The sequence below is a fragment of the Gobio gobio genome, assembly GCF_949357685.1.
Source record: "Gobio gobio genome assembly, chromosome: 8".
Classification (NCBI taxonomy): domain Eukaryota; kingdom Metazoa; phylum Chordata; class Actinopteri; order Cypriniformes; family Gobionidae; genus Gobio; species Gobio gobio.
In genome coordinates, this window is record NC_137114.1 from 41,253,975 (window position 1) to 41,273,294 (window position 19,320).

At 36.9% G+C, this 19,320-nt stretch overlaps 1 protein-coding gene across 2 annotated transcripts in view; it reads right to left on the reverse strand.

Annotated features, from left to right (window-relative positions):
- zbtb16b (zinc finger and BTB domain containing 16b) overlaps positions 1-19,320 on the reverse strand; it is a 79,366-nt gene that overhangs the window by 10,252 nt on the left and 49,794 nt on the right. For both annotated transcript variants that reach the window (XR_013816944.1, XM_079822617.1), the window contains exon 5: positions 5,180-5,350. Coding sequence is in view for 1 of the 2 variants with exons in the window: in XM_079822617.1 (XP_079678743.1) it covers positions 5,180-5,350 (171 nt within the window). In the remaining variant the exon portion in view is untranslated. The remainder of the gene's footprint in view (positions 1-5,179; positions 5,351-19,320) is intronic.

Here is a 19,320-nt window from a genome sequence, read left to right on the forward strand (position 1 = left end):
TAACAGCCCCTCATATCATTTCCTCAGACAGCAGCGGCATATAACGCTCGTAATATTTAATACATTTCAGCCCGGGCGGCGTGGCTTTAAAGTCATCGGCTGTGACCTATGCTCTTCATTATCTCCCTGTCCAAGTGTTAGCCGTGCACAGGAATAAATTGCATCTCTTGTTATGTTCCGTCATGCTCCGACTTAAACCCTCCTCTTAAGAGACAATGCGGAAATTCCCAGAGCACGTTCTCTAAGCCAATCACGGCCCGCCATTCACATTCAAATACACTTCTGGCTGAGATGAATGGGTTTCTATCTGGGTTGAGAGAAAGAAAAAACAGCAAGCTGGGGCAGATGAGATCCCTAGTGAACAGATATGAGATGATAGATAGAGTGGCAGTCTTTATGCATCTGTATCAACTTATCCGATGCACCTTCTGAAAGCCCTCCAGCCTGTCTGTCATTAAAGTTAATTGCCCAGAGGCGGGCAGCAGGCAGGCCAGACTCACAACACCACAGGCATGCTAATGCGCTAACGCCGTCTACTGCGTGCGCATTCTGAACACATCACTGGCATCAACTACCCGTTGGAGGAAATATCCACAGGTATCAGCTTCAGTGCATTTCCATGTTTGAAAGTCTATTGTTGCGCTGACAATGTAATACAGGAAGTTAAATGCGCCGTCAATAGACATCAGAGGGGTTTTTTTGACGACGGCACGTTTTAGGTTACTCTCCACTGGTGCATCATCATAAATATAAAGCAGTGAATTTTACATTCTTAAATATTGAATAAGCTTTGCCCTGCCTGACAAAATGGCTTGAAAGTCAAGGCCGACCGACCTGCAGAGACTGGCTGTGCCATAAGCAATGTGAGCTTTGTGCTCCGTACCATCAAACACAGCTGTGAACATAGACAGCCGCCACTGTCTGCAAATGGTCTGGCAGTGAAATGGAGAGCGAACAGGAATGGCATATTAATGAGAACAGGCTGCATGTTCAGAATAAAGAGAGGAGCAACTGGAGATGCACAGAGCCCATTGTTTGGTTTGCCCCTCACATTGTAAATACAATGCAGATCATATGAAATATACAGGTAGATGTTGTCAGGTGTTGTTGTTGCATCCTAAAAAATATGCTACTATACTATATTATACAGCTATGCTAAGCTGAAAAGACATGATTTATGAAAAGACCAGATAATTAATTCTGGCTATTGTTGGTGGACTAATATCTATCATCTACTAGCAAAAATCCTGGTTAAGCAGAATGTTTTTTTGGTTGATCAAGACAGGCTTTCTGGTTTCGCTAGTTAGGAGGCCTGGTAGTGACTAGCATACTAGCATCCAAAACACAACATATACTGGTGACTATGTAGCCTAGTGGGCACAGATGTGGATTCACACCTCTTATAGACAGCACATGAAAGACTAATTTCTTAGTTGTTCCTTGTAGATACATTGGCATTAATTAGCATTAGCATCTAGATACAGTAGCATTGTCAAATTGAGTCTTAAAAAATGTTCAAGTCAGCAATTAAAAGTCAGAGATTTCAACTAATTTCCTCACTAAATTCTGTCTACAACAGGGCTAAAAGCGCGGCGGGGGAAAAGGCTACTTTGATTTTATTTCCCTCAAAACCACTAGATAGCACAAAAACTTGCTGCAGCACTTTCCAAAACAGCCGCTTTTCAAGATGCTCATGGAAATTTGTCTGATCTTTGATGCGATCGCAGGCAGGCAGCAGCGCAAAGTTGATTCTGCACTAATTTTATCTAATATTTGATGATTTTTTTTAAATGTTGTAGATTTAAGTAGCAAATGATACAGTATATTTATATATTTTGAGACAAAGGTCTTCTTAATGATTTTCAGTTTTGTTCAAGCTAATTAAAGCAACAGTTTTTTAATAACGGAAGAATATGTAAAAGTATGACATTTGGGGTAAAAAGCGCATCTGCTGAGGCAAAAGGGCACAATAATAAACATGATAATAAACAACTGGCTGACTTTTCCATTTGATGACATGGTTAGATTCACATGGTAAATATCATATATTAAGTTGGGTGTCCACCTAAGAGATAATACCCATATTTATAATGAAACAATCATATTTATTAAAAATATGATATTAATCTTATCATATAATAAAATATAATTTATTGTTACTACTGTAAATCTATATTCAATTATTATGGGATCTCCTTCAATGCTTTCAGAATCCTTTTGTTTCTGTATTTAAAAAAATATATTTTAATGACAATATATTTATTGAACAAAAAATGATTTATCAAAATAAACAGAAAATAGTTTGAACAAGTATTAATATTATTTTAGCTAAAGTATGTGTATCAAAACTGTGAGCCTTTTGCCCCATGTGTGGGGTAAAGCCCCCCTCGCCATCTCATACTACATTTATACGATTTTTAAACAAAATGAACCACTTCTATGATTTATTTTCACACAAAATATGTTGCTCCATCAATGTTCAATACAAACATATATCTTTTTTCTGCAATCATACACTTTGGGAGTAGTGAAAAGCTAATTTTTTCTTAAGGTGTGCCTTTGGCCTTGTTGTACCATATTAATGCACACAACAGTTGTCTAATTTCTTTCTGTTTTTATTTCTTTAATTACGAAGAAACTTCTCAGCCTGCATTTATTTAATCAAGTGCAGCTAAAACCACAGTTCTGTATATTGTTTAAAAATACTGCAATTTGAGTAAATAAAAAAAAAAAAACGGATTTTGCTTGGTGAAATAGCTACAGTAGTTGACATTTACTCAGGCTCCGTTAGGAGTGTCAGAATGTCCTTTCAGATGTTGTTCTGGAAAAACCATGTACCCGGCGGTCTGTGGCGAGATGGAGCGCATACTTAATGCCTTGACTCTTTAAAAAAAAAACAACCTCTCTTCATTTCTGGCCTGTCTTATCAAAAATTTACATGTTGAGTCTAGACTTCAACTGTCTCTGACAATCTTACTGGTATTTCAGGTCAGACAGAGAGAGCAAAAGCGAGAGAAAGATGCACTCTTGCAAGCAAATGGAGTAGGTCTGTTTTTTGCTCTTTCAGTTCACTGTTAAACCAGATCCATTCGTCTCTGTATGTCTTGTTATGAAAGAAAGAACAGAGATAACTGTATTAAACACAGTTATACAAAGTGAACTGATATAGTCCGTTCTAACTAAATGTAATGATTGTTGATTCATATTTACCAAGCTTCTAACTAATGTTTAGAGGAGCATATTTATATTTAAACAACGATCAGGTATGACATTATGACCTAATACAATATCCGAATACTGTGTTGGTCCCCCTTTTGCTGCCAAAACAGCCCTGACCCATCGAGAAATGGACTCCACTAGACTCTTGAAGTGGTATATGGCACCAAGATGTTAGCAGCAGGTCCTTTAAGTCCTGTAAGTTGCGAGGTGGGGCCTCCATGGATTGGACTTGTTTGTTCAGCGCATCCCACAGATGCTCGTTTGGATTGAGATCTGGGGAATTTGGAGGCCAAGCCAACACCTCAAACTCGTGCTCCGTAAACCATTCCTGAACCATTTTTGCTTTGTGGCAGTGCGCATTTTCTGCTGAAAGAGCCACAGCCACAAGGGAATAACACTTGGGGTGTACATGGTCTGCAACAATGCTTAGGTTGGTGGCATGTGTCAAAGTAACATCCATATGGATGGCAGGACCCAAGGTTTCCCAGCAGAACATTGCCCAAAGTATCACACTGGCTCCACCGGCTTGCCTTCTTCCCATAGTGTATCCTGGTGCCATGTGTTCCCCAGGTAAGTCACGCACACGCACTCGGCCATCCACGTGATGTAAAAGACCCACCTTCTTTCATTGTTCTGTGGTCCAGTTCTGATGCTCATGTGCCACTGTTGGCGCTTTCAGCGGTGGACAGGGGTCAGCATGGGCGCCCTGACTGGTCTGTGGATATGCCGCCCCATACGCTACAAACTACGATACTCTGTGTATTCTGACACCTTTCTATCAGAACCAGCATTAACTTCTTGAGCAAATTATTTGATTATTTGTTTCGTCTGTTTGATCGGACCACACGGGACAGCCTTCGCTCCCCACGTGCATCAAGGAGCCTTGGCCGCCCATTACCCTGTCGCCGGTTCAACACTGTTCCTTCACACAAGAGCTGCAGTTTTGGAGATGCTCTGACCCAGTTGTCTAGCCATCAAAATTTGGCCCATGTCAAACTCGCTCAAATCCTTACGCTTGTCCATTTTTCCTGCTTCTAACATCAACTTTGAGGACAAATGTTCACTTGCTGCCCAATATATCCCACCCACTAACAGGTGCCGTGATGAAGAGATAATCAGTGTTATTCACTTCACCTGTCATAATGTTATGCTTGATCGTGTATATTGTAATCCTACCTGTTGCAATAATAGGAGTTTCTCAACGCTTCTCCCTACCTCATTAAAATTCATCAAATGTTTTTTTTGTTGTCATTTTCAGGGCATCTGATAAATGAATTCTCACATTCAGATTTTCTCTTGTAATGTAGAATGGTAAAAAAGGTCAGGTTTGACCTGCTGTCTGTAATGGAGGGGCTTGACTTAAGCTTTAAGTTACCCTGAAGGAAACTATTGAGAGAAAGGGGGAGGTGAGGTTGAATAAGAGACAAAAGACAGAAAATAGTCTAAGCCTCAGATGGGCCGCCCACGGACTGTCGCGAGATAAAGTTTTGTTTGCAAGTTACTATGCTGTAAGAAGTCACTGGATTGACAAAGTTTGAGATGTTCTTGGCATTGACATTAAGTTTGAGTAAGTTAAAGACATACTAGCCATTATTTGAGTAGGTTATCACTCTATTTGTTGCATAACGGTCAGCATAGCATAGCATAGCCTTCAGTGTTAGCATTGACAGAAATTAGTCCGCTTCCTGCCTAGGTGGGTGGTTCTTGAGAATAAATGTGATCATATGTACCTGACTATGTCGATATGCAAAAAATCGGGTTTGTCTGAGGATAAGAGGTTTATATAACCTTAGCAAAAACTATATGAACACGCTCCTTCTGAACTCTTATTGAAACTTTGCCACATCTCAGCTAGTGGCCCGCTTGCCCTTTTGTGCATTACATAGAGGTGTGAAGTTGTTAATGTGCTTTTAGATGACTCAGATATCGGCGGTGTGAGGGGTGCAAAGGTAAAGCTCACCTGTGTGCGAGCGGAGATGGCGTTTGAGCGCCGTGTGGCTCGGGAAAGTGCGCTCGCACTCGCTGCAGATGTAGCTGCGCATGCCGGCGTGAATCTCCATGTGCTGCTGCAAAGCCTTCTGGGTCTGGAAACGCTTCCCACACAGAAGACAAAACACTGCCATGTCCGAGCCTTAAGAAGAAAGACAAAACAAGAGGAGGGTTGGGAGTTCAATTAGTGTTTAGTGCAAAGAATGCAGAATTTGGGCATGAGTAAAATGTGGCAAAATGAATGAATAAGTCTATATGTTGCATAACGAATGGGGTTAAAGAGACTTAGACGTACTGCCTTAATTTCTCTTCTCTCCCCAACAAAAACAGTGCTTTCAGTATCTATGGCCAATCAATAATGTATCTTTCAAGTAAAGCTGTCCCTAATTTAAAATCTTTGTGAATGCCCAGTGGTGGGTTCGTGAACAGCAGGCAGGGATTGACTTCTCACTCAATCAATCAGCATTTACTAAAGAGCTCAGAGTAGAAAAAAAAAACGCATTAGTGCTTCAGACACATAAAAATGAACCTCTACACATCACTGACAGATCGTCTGTAATGCGAGTTGTGTGTAAATGTACTTAGACAAGTTGTCCGATGTCTGCTATTTCCATTCTCTCCAAGTTTAAGGGCCAACATTGATTACGAAGGGCCATTTAGGGGTCTAAAAGCAGAACGCTTTAGGACTTACGGTCATTTAAAACAAAGAAGGAATATGAAACGATGTAAAATAATAAAGAACCATTTCAGATTCTGCCCTTTTTCTAGGTAATCAAAACAAATGCAAAAAAATGTGTGTCATTGATCAGGAACACCTTTGTAGAGATGGTTAGATATTCTTGCAAATAAAATAAAAGTATTATTATTAATTCATTGTCCTCCCAGACTGTTACGCTGAAAATAAAAGTTATTTTGGAAGCCACTGTAGCTCTAAGGCTCACAAAAGAAAAACATTCAAGGCAAATCTCGCTGTGAATGCTGCAGAAATACAAATGATGACACATTCTTGAGCTTCATTATATCAGACACATAACAGATATTTGTGTTGTCAGCTCTTTTCAGAAAAAAAAGAGAGGAAATTCGGCACAGGCATAAATATATGAGCAACTGTGGTAAAAAAAGAAAGCACAAGGGGAAGCGAGAGAGAGGGAGCTTAGCTTCACTACTGTTTAATGTCTTTAGGAATAATTCACCTCTACAACTCCAACTATTTATACCATCACTCAGTTCCACTGAGAGCATCCCCTGCTTCTATTTTTCCTCATTCTTCTCTCCTTCTGTCTCCCTCGTTCGTTTGTGTCTAGCTCCCAGCAGAGCTTTAATGGTTCTGAAGTGGCTGACAGAGTAGCTTAAGCCGGGTGAATAGGGCTGTTAATGGAGCCAGCTCCTCTCTCAGAGTGAGTGTCAGAGACTCGGCTCTCCTCAACAGCTGCTGTAGTGGCGCTCTGCTCCGTTTCCCACAGACTCCAGAGCTGCCCATTACCCACACTACACCTCACTGACACATACAACAGCAGAGAGAGGTGTGTCACCAGCTACTCCTGCAAAAAAAAGCCTACTGCATTTCCTAACACAAAGAAAGAAAGGTTGGGCAAAATACAGAATTTAAGAATTGTATCTCTTTCAATTCATGAGTTGGAATAACTCACTTTAAGCTATATAAGGTACTGAACTGGAATCTAGATTGGAATTATTTAATGAATTCATCAGTCACAACAGACAAATTTAGTTTTGTGATAACACAAAGTTAAAATATTTAACGATAGCATTTTTTATTCATCAAAGAATCTTGAAAAATAGTATCACGGTTTCCACAGCAAACTTGAGCAGCACAACTGTTTTCAACGTTGATAATAATAAGAAATATTTTTGAGCTGCAAATCCTCATCATAGAATGATTTCTGAAGGATCATTTGACACTGTTGCCTCTGGCTTGGCGTGCTCAGTTGGGGACATTATTATTTAGATTAATTTCGATGTTTAGTTGAAAAATTTAAACTAAATTAACCATTTAAACTAAATTACTGATCGAATTATTGATCTAACGCCCACACTGTCACTGTATGATACTTGAAATGTTTCCAGAATGGCTATACAGCTGATTAAAATTATGCTGCATTATTTTCCTGTTTAACACTGTAAAGCTGCTTTGAAACAATCTACATTGTTAAAAGCGCTATATAAATAAAGTTGACTTGACTTGACTTGACTGAAGACCGGAGGAATGATGATGAAAATTCAACTAGATGGCGTTTTAGTTCTATACGGAGAAAATGCAAAAGAGCCCTAAAGTCAGATGTCTTCGGTATGCATTCAGATACACATGTAGACTTATATAAAATTATTTTTTTGGTTTGAATTTTGAGCATTATTAGGTTTTTCTATGTGTACGGAAGCATTGCTCGCATTCCATTGATTCCTAAGGGGGTCAAATTGACCCGAGAGGGAAGGATGTGTAACTTTTATACATTTCAAGTACAAAATTCCTTGAATCCAGTCAATTTTGTGTATTTATGGCTCAAGAGTGACAAAAGTTGAATGAGTTTCGGGTCAAAATGACCCGGGTGCATTCATTTTTGGTCAAGATCATGGATTGACAATGCAAGAGTCAAGCACTCTGTCAAGTCTCCTCCAGTAAATCCCAAAAACGTTCAATGAATTTAAGGTCTGGTGCTAATTCATGTGTGAAAATGATTCTTCATGCTCACTCCTAACCATTCTTTCACAGTTTGAGCCTGATGAATCTTGACATTGTCATCCTGGAATATGGCCATGATGTGTCTTTTCATGAATAATTCATTTATTTTTAAATCTAAAAGCTTATTTATAAAAATTAAGAGAAAATATATTGAATGCTAGCACATGACACACATAGGCTATCAGAGATGAAGAAAGGATGGAATGTAGGGGAAAAGTTGAATTTGGGTGGTTTGGCTCATTGTGTGGTGTGTGTGTAAGTGGGGTCAGAGGTCAGAAGGCAGATGTGGGAAGAATGCATTCATAAGAAAACAAAAAATATCACTGAACACAGTAAAATAATCTCCAGAAGGGATTGAGTTATGATGTTTCTTACATAAATTCTATTTTTGTCTGGATGTAAATCACATCACAACCAGTGTAAAAAATTGTGTTTGCCATGATGTTAGGGTGTTCTGGATGGTTGTCAGGGTGTTGCTAGGTGGTTACTTTTTGGCCAGTCACCAAATTTCTATGATATTCTGGTCCGCAGACATGGTTCAGGTCACTCTTTCATGCAATTCTATGGAAATTTTCCCAGTTTGCCTAAAAATAGGGTCATAGGGTCCAGTCATAAAAAATCCAGTCATAGGGTTAACCTTAAACATGAACAATTGTAACGGCAATGCGAGCGAACACCAATAATGAAGGAAAAACTCGAGCAAATCATCTATTAACCATTTGGTCTAGACATGGAGCTTTTTTCCTGTTGTGTCTAGGATATTCTTTTAGCCCTGCTTATGTAGAATTAATGAAGATACACTCTCTTGAAGATAACACATTAATCATATAAAGCACGCTTTAAAAATTCATACATAGTACTGGCTCCTATTTCACATGCAGAGCCAGAGCCATCTTCCCACATCGCACCTGAACTTTAATGTCGAAACTCCGTTTAAACAGATTAAATGGCGTTATCCGGCGGAGAACATCTTCGCCTCTTAAAACGAAAATACACAAGAAGCCGAGACCGCCTGTTCTGGCCCAATATCATTTACAATTGAGAGAGAGGCTGCTTGCATCTCGCCGATTCTTACAAATCCCCTTTAATCAGATATGAGAGGAACAGAGACGAGGAGCGCGGGGGGAGGACGAGCATTAGTAAACACGAGGCTGTTCGTGGCTTCATTGGCATTCGAGTGGGGTTAGAGTGCTGCATTTAAAATGCTGCCTGATGAGGACTACAAAATCAAACCATTTGTTACCACTATTGAGGAGCCTGCAGGCAACAGGCAATTAAATTGGAATTAGTGCAGGGAGATCAGATACAGATGATTCACACACAGAGAGGGGGGAGCTGTCAAAGCCGGAGTTTCATTTCGTTTGGAGGGAACAAATACTTCAAGAGTAAACACATTTATCCCTCTGGCTTGCAAGCTCACCAGCCGCAGCGAATGTAACTCTGCCACGATTCTGAACTGAATGCGATTTACTAACATGGATTGTAAATACAAGAAACAAACATGCGTCTCAAGAACAGAATAAACACATCATCCTTGGAATGACTCTGCTGGCTCCAAATGAAAGCCGCAGTGTAGCATTTTTACGTCGCCAAATGCAAAAATAGAGTCCCCTCTCTGCCACAGTTCGGCCTAAGCCGGTCTAATACACCTGCAGGTGGTATTCCCATCATTTCAATGGCAGTTGCTGTACAGATCCAGAAGTATGTTACCTGATTTCTGACATCTTTGCTTCATGGACACTTATGTCATTTTTTGGACAATTGCCAAATAAAATGGACAATTACCTAATAGCCATGTGACAGATCACTCTATATTAGAACCCCTTATAACAAACGGGGAAAAACAAGTATATATGCATGTACTAGGATAATTATGTGTCCAGAAACTGAAATGCAGAACCGTTATTAAACCATAACCCTAACTCTTCTGCCTCAATGATACACTATGAAAATCATTGGAAAAACTATGAAAAATATGCTCTATATTTCATTTTAAACAGCATATTTTCCATTACATTTAAAAAAAATAATAATATTATTATAATGTAATATTTACTGATATATAATATTTTATTTACTGATTTACTGATATTATTCACATTATATATATTATATTCATATTACATTATATTTAATTTTAAACCGTATATTTAATGTAATACTAATAAATATTGAAATATTGATATAAATAATACGAATAATATATATTTACTCAATGATACAGTGATAACTAAATCATCAGACTACTATGAAAAATATGCATTTTATTTAAATTTAAAAATATTATAATAATGTAACATTTACACATATATATATATATATATATATATATATATATATATATATATATATATATATATATATATATATATATATATATAAACAAACATATTATTCACATTATATATATATATAATATATATATATATATATATACACATTATACATTATACATAGTACATTATACATTTTAAACTGTATATTTCCATAACATTTTAAAATAATATTATAATAATGTAATACTAATAAATATTGATATATATATATATAACTAACAAACAAACAAAAAAAACTGTAAAAACAGTAATATTGTGAAATGTATATACATAGTAAAGTTGTTTTAATATATTTTAAAATTGTATTTATTCCTGTAATGGCAAAGCTGAATTTTCAGCATCATTCCTCCAGTCTTCAGTGTCACATGATCCTTCAGAAATCCTTCTAATATGATGGTTTGCTGCTCAAGAAACACTTCTGATTGATTTCATATTTTTGTTGAATTTTTTCAGGATTCTTTGATGAATTACAAAACATTTGTAACACTATAAATGTCTTCTTTGCTGTCTCTTTTAATCAATTAAATGCATCCTTGCCGAACAAAAGTATTAGTTTTTCAAATTTTTTACTGATCCTAAACATTTGAATGCGGTAGCATGTGTAATATCTAATAATTCAGCTTACAATGCTACATGTCAAGCTGTAACTCTCTTGACATTTCTTGGCTGTCATGTAAAAAGTCAAATAATTTATGTATTTTAAGTAGAAACCTCCAACACCACTCAGTTTCTATTGTACCATGCTGTGTGCATCACATGTTCACGTGACCCTTCGTCTGTCATTACCATCGCCCCCCCCAACTTTCTCAAGGATTTCATTTACAGACGACAAACCGCTGACCGCTCGTACTTGTTAATAATCGTTAGGACAGGGGAAAAAGCCCTGTGTGACTCTACAAACAGTTGTGCCTAAAGCCCCTCACTGGAATGCATTGTACCTACTGGTATAATTTATTCGGTAGGCCATCTGGACAGTGAGGGGACAATCAGGCTTAGAGTATGAATGACCCGCTCTATTGTTTACACGTCCACAGGTCCACCTCTTACTCGGCTAATCTGTGTGACTCCTCTGGCTTTTAAAGCGCACTGCTGCTGAGGTGGCTTTTCCACAGCACAAAAGACTCTCAGCAGTCCCTCATTAAGACACGACCACGGGATTGTGCCTTACCTTAGTCTGCTGTCGGAGGTGCCCGGTTAATCATTAAGGAGTTGAATCGCACACAATTACTGAACAATTAATAAATAGCAGGCGGAAAAAAAAGACCTGAATATTGACAAGGGAGAGAGAGTTGCATGGAACATGCATGGAAATACTTGTAGGAGCGCATTAAAGTTCACTCTGCCTGAATGGGAATATGCGTCACATGTGCTTTATCATCAATGAAGTTGAATCTGTCTATCTTCAATGTATGCGATTCAGCAAATGGAGCTAAATGGAACAGAGTTGAGGAAGAAAAAAAAAAAAGGGTGGTAGGGAACTATATAAACATACAAAGAAACCTTGCCTCGTGTAAAGGTGAAATAACCTTCTGAAATACATTACAAAGGTAAAGGTCTCTCAGACAGAGAGGTTTAGAAAAGATGCATATGGAGAGAGAAATGCGTACAGAACTATGGGATGTCAGTATTCATTCAGAACAAGCCTCTCCTTTCACTGACGGTCAGGGCACAGAAAAAAAAGTGCTGGCAGCAAGTAGTTGATTGATTTTTATTTTCCTTTATTTGGCATTTTGTGTAGGTCTGCAAGGCATAAAGCACATGCACAAGATCAACAAATGTATAGTAAACAAAGATGCACCGGTCATCAATCGGAATTGCCCATTTTTTTTCTCCAAACACACGAACGCCAACCAGCCAATTTTTTTATTTTATTTTGGTTGATCTATGTTTTGGGCTTGCACACAAACTGCACTGCAATCATTTACCAAAATATAATTTACAAAGTCTGTAAACGGGGCATTAACACAGGCCAGAGACGGGGCGGGACGCACAGATGCGTACTGTACCAGGCACAAAAGCTCACTGTTCGCGATGCTCGAAATATATGAAGAAAAATATAAATATTGAATTGGGGGCGGAGGTTTATATGAAAAAATGCATATGGAGTAAATGCATCCACAGGATGCATATCTCTAAATCTCAGAAAGGTTTGGCCGCATTTTCTTTTTCTCTTACCTCTGTATAATGCCTATTAAAGCAGCGTTTATAAGCGCAGTGCTGCTTTGTGTACCGCGGTAACAAAGAAAATGCTATATAGTTGCTGTTCCACAAGCGCTACCTACTGACAGAGAATGAATTTGCAATATCTTTCAGTCTGCCTTCTGGTTTGGTTTTGTGCAGGTGTTTTATTTAGCATGAGCTACAGTCAGACCATTCTATTTTTGCTTTAAATCTCGATATTATACATTATACATATACATCTCATTTAAAACTCCTGTTCATTGAAGCAAAACATATGGATTGTCATATAAATTTATTTAGAAGTATTATGTTTCTTATTTTCTACCCATAGACTGTAAAAGAAAAAAAAATTCATTCATACTGAAGCCAGAGGGCGCCCTCGAGCAGAAATTCCACATACGCCTCAGAGAAGTAATAGTGTTCAGGAAATCCCTAATGTGTAGCTAAACTAGCGCTGTCGGCTGAATAAAACGAAGATAGAAACACTTTGACTGATTAAACATGATAATACTTCTGCAACAAGATATGGTGTATTTGAGTTCTTCAAGCCTTCTGGGGTATTTTCATAATAATAAAGTTTGCAGTGCTTATTGACATTCTGTGATAAGAAGCCACATCAGCTCGACTGACGATATGAAGTGAGTTAAAAACCTGTTATTAAACGTTGGACAACAGGTTTATGAACGCTTCGCTTCGCATTACTAGTTTGTGAAGATGTTTGACACGTGTTGTTTTTTCAAACGCATAATATAAGGGACTCAAACTCGCAGTCTTTCAGACGGAGCAGCGTTTACTGATCACAGCGCCGCTCTTCACTGACACGCTGAGCATTTATTTGTTTAATTAAAATCGCAGCCTTTGCGCTTTCATAATCGCACATAACCCAAATCGCAATTGGGTTATGTGCGATAACCCAATCATTAAAACAAATAAATGCATTTGTTTTAATGAAACAAATGCATTTATTTGTTTCATTAAAATCGCAGCCTTTGCGCTTTCATAAATCGTACATAACCCAAATTGCGATTGCGGTTCGATTTCGATTAATCGTGCAGCCCTATAACATATCTTTCAACACACTCAAATCTAATATGATAAAACAGCGCTGCGTTACCCCACGTACACATGAGCGGAAAAAGCGGAAGCGTCGTCTGTGGCGTAATAAAAGCTCTGCGAAATCAAGGCGTCATCAAGCTATGCCTTTGTTTTGAATAAGCGACTTCTAGCGGCGAAAAATTGCATATTATGACAAATTATTGTTGTTTATTTGCTCTTTTGCAGGCCAAACTGTCCTTAAACAAAAATAGCTATTTGAAATTAGAGGCAACCACTGCATTTTAATCATGATCCAAACAAAGATGCTACACACATGTAGCATGAGCATTTGTTTTTAATTTAATCCCCACAGTGGATGTATAAGAGGCTCATATTTCATTTTAAAGACATAGACTTTAAGAAATTGATATCACAGACAAAAAGCACAGATTTATATAATAATAATATTTTTTAGACCTTTCTAATGATTTTTAGTCATAGGCTGTCTGCATATTAACAGGTAACCTTTCTAACCTGCATATTACAGTTTTTCTCAGTCGCTTTGGTACATTTCTCGAATCATCCTCAACATTTGCAAAACAGCAAGTGCATTTCTCAAAACAATTCGTACAAATAGCAAAACACCATGGATTACCTGCAAAAGCCAGTCTCTTGCTCAAAATCCTTAGTTCATCTCTCAAAAGTAAATATGTGTCAATGAACATGTCAGTGCCATCAGAATGACAAGTCCTTGTGTCATTGTGTATGAATAAGACAGTCAAATTGCTTAGTCATATTGTCAATATAACTGTACTCTGGAGGGATGTTCTGATGTAAATATGGCTAAAATTTTGATGACAATTATTGTGAATTGTAGGTTACACCTTAGTGTATGTGTGAGTTTGAATGCAAGAGACAGGACAAGATTCACATTTACGCTTTTACTGTTTGTACTGTAATTTGTTGACAGACCATGTCATTGCGATACAGAGAGAAAAAGACAGCACTGCATAGCACAAAGAAACCCCCCCCCCCCCCCCCCAGAAAAACAAAAGTAGAAATGTGAACGTCTAACGGAAATGTATAGAAATATGCTTGACATTTTATGACAACTTGTTCAACCATTTTGCATGTAAAGACTGATGCTATGAACTAATGCCTAAATGTTGTGGGGGGTGAGACTATTCAACAGAGACCCATTATAATACATTTTGATCAACATGACATAAGCAACTGATAATGTAGGAAACAGCAGAGAATTGTACATAATCATTTGCATGGATGTACACAAGCATTTGCAACTTGTTCAAAGAAATGAGAAACTGCTTTTTTGATGTGCACAAGTGACACATTAATGATGTGATAATTGAACAGGTAGCTTTGAGAATTTCAATTCTGATCTGAGAAATGTACCAAAGCGACTGAGAAAAGCTGTAATACGTTTTCTGTAAAATATAATAATTATTATTATTATACTGTTATATTTATTCTTAAATGCTCTATTTAAAATTTTTAATAAAAATAAAAAAATTGTATTGTAATAGTAATATTTCTTATTTAGCAATAATAATAATCATAATAATGTATTAATATATAAACACAAAATGTTATATCCACACTTTTCATTTGTAAAAAATAAAATAAAAATAAATCCCATTTTAAATCGCAATCGCAATTTTAACCAGAATAATTGCAATTAGATATTTTCCCCAAATCGTGCAGCCCTAATATGTTATAATGCTACTCTGTGCGTTCGCTCTGCGGCTGCTATGAGACACTTGTTCACACTGCAGTGAGCTAGATCAATATTAGGCAAGGTAAAACATGGTACTCGCGGTAAATCAAGAAAACCAGATTTAAACAATAAGACTAACTGTGATGAGCTGTATAACAATGATTAGTTTTCTGTTGATGAATGTATCCAAACAGGAAATTGAGGATACCGCAGGTATGATGCATTGATAGGCGACACATGGACATTGCTGTGTCCTAGTTAAAATTGCTTATTTCTCTAGATTTAAACATTCTCGGAAACATTTGGGATAAGGTAAGTTGTAAGTACACGTCAACAACTAACATACTGAGCCTTTAAAGCAGAAAATAAATGAAAAATCAAGATCTGTAAAAATGTCAGGGCGAGTGAGGCACATCAACTGGATTGAAACTCTCTCACACTGGCCCGGGCTCATAGTTTGAGCTCTGCAATGAACTGAACAAATATGATAACATCAAGCAAAAAAAGTCATCTAATAGGCTATTTTTTATGCATGTATTTATTATGTTTGACGGCATATTTATTAAGGAATGTTTCTCTGTTTTGTATGAGAGGTGGCATTTGCTACGTATCACGGACCCACGGCCAGCAGGGGGCGCACTCTATAACAACAACTCATGACGCAGAAGGTTTCCTCAAATGACCCCATCCCACAGCACGGGCCACATACATAAACCCGTAGCTGTGAGTCACGCTTCTGTCTGAACCATCTTAATGAGCAACATTTACACATTTTTTGCATCTGACCTCATTACCGTTTCTGTCCAATGAGAACCAAGAATGCTTTATATTGCTCTCCACATTAAGATACAGAGTTGAATGTTATTACAGGATGATATAGATGCAGCATTTTAATACCACGGCTCCTAATTAAAGAAGTACATCAAATATAAAACTACCGGAGTGGATAATGCAGCCTTTTAAACTACAGGAGTGCACAAAAGGCCATATGTATTTGTCTTTTATCAGTCTATAAATCAATACACCTCAAAGCTGATGTATTGACACAACAGACTGTTTCTCACCCCTATTTGATCGTTCTGCCAATTAAGCCTTGTTTTAAAAGTTGGCCGAGACCTTTTGAGAGAACGGTAGAAAATTAATTCCTAATTGACATGCTGCCTCCCCCATTTTTCCCAGGCTGAAGAGGGACAGCAGCTGAAGGGAATCTCTGCTCCGGCCCCTCACTGTACAATAGAGAGTGGATTTGCTTTTCACACTGGTCAGTTGACCCCTTGACATCCGATGACTACAAAGTTCTGAATTAGAATAAAGGCCAGAGACTTAATCCAATTCCCACAGTGCTAGTAAGCAGAGAGCGAGAACACCCAACTTTTCTTGGAATCAGAAGCAGGTTTGTGTAACATTCTAGGAAGAGGAAGGAATTTAAAACTCTGCTATCGGAACAATTTAGACCTTAACTTACAAGTCTAAGAGAAGCGGCGTGTTGAATGTATGAAATGACATTGATGAAACTAATTCTGGATACCGCATTCCATAACAGGACAACAACACATTGCTGGATCTCATGAAACCTTTTAATAACATGGACAGTATTTCACACATATTTCAAGAAGCTTCCAATCCTTTCGTGACAATTAAGTACATGCAACTCCCAATTGTCAAGTTATGTAATGGAAAAATGATCATTACGGTAACGCATAATGCATATATTGGCCCCTCATTTAAGCAGTATCAAATGCTGTATTATTATTAGTATTAGTATTAGTAAAAGTAATAATAATTAATAATATTAGTAATAACATTTTTATTATTTATAACTATAATAATAATCACTTTTTTAATAATATACATTGTACACATATACTGCTTTTAATTTGTGCTAATTTAAATCATTTTGTTTTATTATTTTTATATATTTATTTATTTACTTTTTTGGGGTGGGGAGGGGAATAGTGTGACCTGGATATGTTCTTGAAAGTTTTTTTTAGGACATGCTCCTTTAGTGGATTATTTCATGAAGGCACATGACAAAAAAATGCATTCATTTATATGCTTGAAATGATACGCTTTCAAATCGAATGAGCTATATGATGTGACCACTGACTTGTCTTGAATAGAAAGCATATTCTCAGCAATGTTTGCTAACAAAAAAAACCCCTTAATGCTTTATGTTCCAACCCGTCTGAATTAATAAGATAGTCATATGGAGCACTTTTGAGACTTTATGGTGCTTTTGCTCCAATATCCATTGATTTTCATTACATGGAAAAGAGCGACCAGGATATTCTTCAAAAATTCACATTTCGCATTCCTCGGAAGAAAGAAGGTCATACGCGTTTGGAACAAGCCGTGGTGTGAAAAGTTAATAAGATGATATTATAATATTAGTAATAACATGTTTATTATTTATAACAATGATAGTAACTATAATACTAATCATTTTTATGTTTTTTATATAATATAAATTGTATACATCATGGTAATATTTGTTTATTGCCTTTAATTTGTGATGATTTAGATAAAAATTATTTTATTACATACATTTTTACTACAATAAATAAATCTAATGAGAATACAGGGAATTAAAAGAAGAGAATATTTAAGGGAAAATGTGCTTATTTTCACAAAAAATTCAAGTTAAAATGTGAAAAATGTGAAAAAACTGTATTAAACAGTCTTTTTTAATTTATATATATTTATTTATTTAAAAAAATTGGGAGGGGGGGGTGCTATTAGTGGATTTAAAAAAAATATAATATCAATTGTATACATCATGGTAATATTAGTTGTCTTTAATTTGTGCTGATTTAGATAAAAATGAATTTATTACATACATTTTTACCACAATACATACATTTAATGAGATAATGGATGGACTCTGGATGAGTATTTAGGGGAAAATGTGCTTATTTTCACAAAAATAAAAATAAAAATGTGAATAAACTGTCTTTTAACTTTATTTTACTTTAAACTTTACTTTTTTGGGGTGTGTGGGGGGGTGCTATTAGTCGATTTTTTAAATATAATATATTCTGTATACATCATGGTAATATTTGTTTACTGCCTTTAATTTGTGCTGATTTAAATAAAAATATTATATCGAATGAGATAACTTTATTTATTTATATATTTATTTATTTACTTTCTTTGGGGGGGAGGGGGGGTATTAGTGGATTATTTCATGAAGTTACATGACAAAAAAAGTGCGTTCTTTTATATGCTTGAAAATGAAATTAGCTGTATGATGTGACCACTGACTTGGTAAGACAAGTCAGTGAACAGAAAGCATCTTCTCAGCAATGTTTGCTAAAACAGGCCACTGTTAGAAGGAGATGTAAACATGACAGTTATGCAAACAGGCACAACAAATACATCTAATCTCTTTATCTCGGAACAAACTGGGTAGATTCACCTGTTCTGAGCTAATTCAGTGAACAGGGGGTTCTTTCTGATAAACACAGACACATATTGTGAAATCCTGTTTCTTTTGTAGCCATTGGGAAGGAGTCTGGTTGGGACTTAAAAGAGATAACATCAGAGTGAAAAAGGATGAATCTCAGGTATCTATATCAAGATGGATCAGTGAATTATTAATTGTAAGATATCTTGAAAATAAGACTGAAGAGGACAAATACCAAATACCCCCGTCTCCAAGCAACAAGAGGAGAGTTGAAGTGTTTCAGGATAATCCCAGCATTCACAAACAAGTCACTTCATTTTGTTTTCCCCCTCAGTCTATCAAAAAAAAATTCCCACACTGAGATTCAGCCTATTGACATTGTAAACAACACTAAAAGACTGCAATTCATTTAATTCAGCTCCTCTTAAAGGTCTCCGCAAACATCTCCAGAATCTAATTACATACTAACTACTTCATCTGCTAGTACTAACTTTTGAATAGAGACACGGACTATATAGAAATCCTGCTGCTCTGACTCTCTCTGCTTGTGGAATCTCACGGAGAGAGGAATCACAGCCTGAGAGATGCACGTGAATATGTGCTTTTCCAAACAATGAGCGACTTAGCAAAAACTGTGGACACCCCGTGATGCCAGTAGCATTTCATTCTGCCTCCCGACGGGCAGAAAGGACTTCATCTCTTTGCATTGAAGTTATAGCACAAT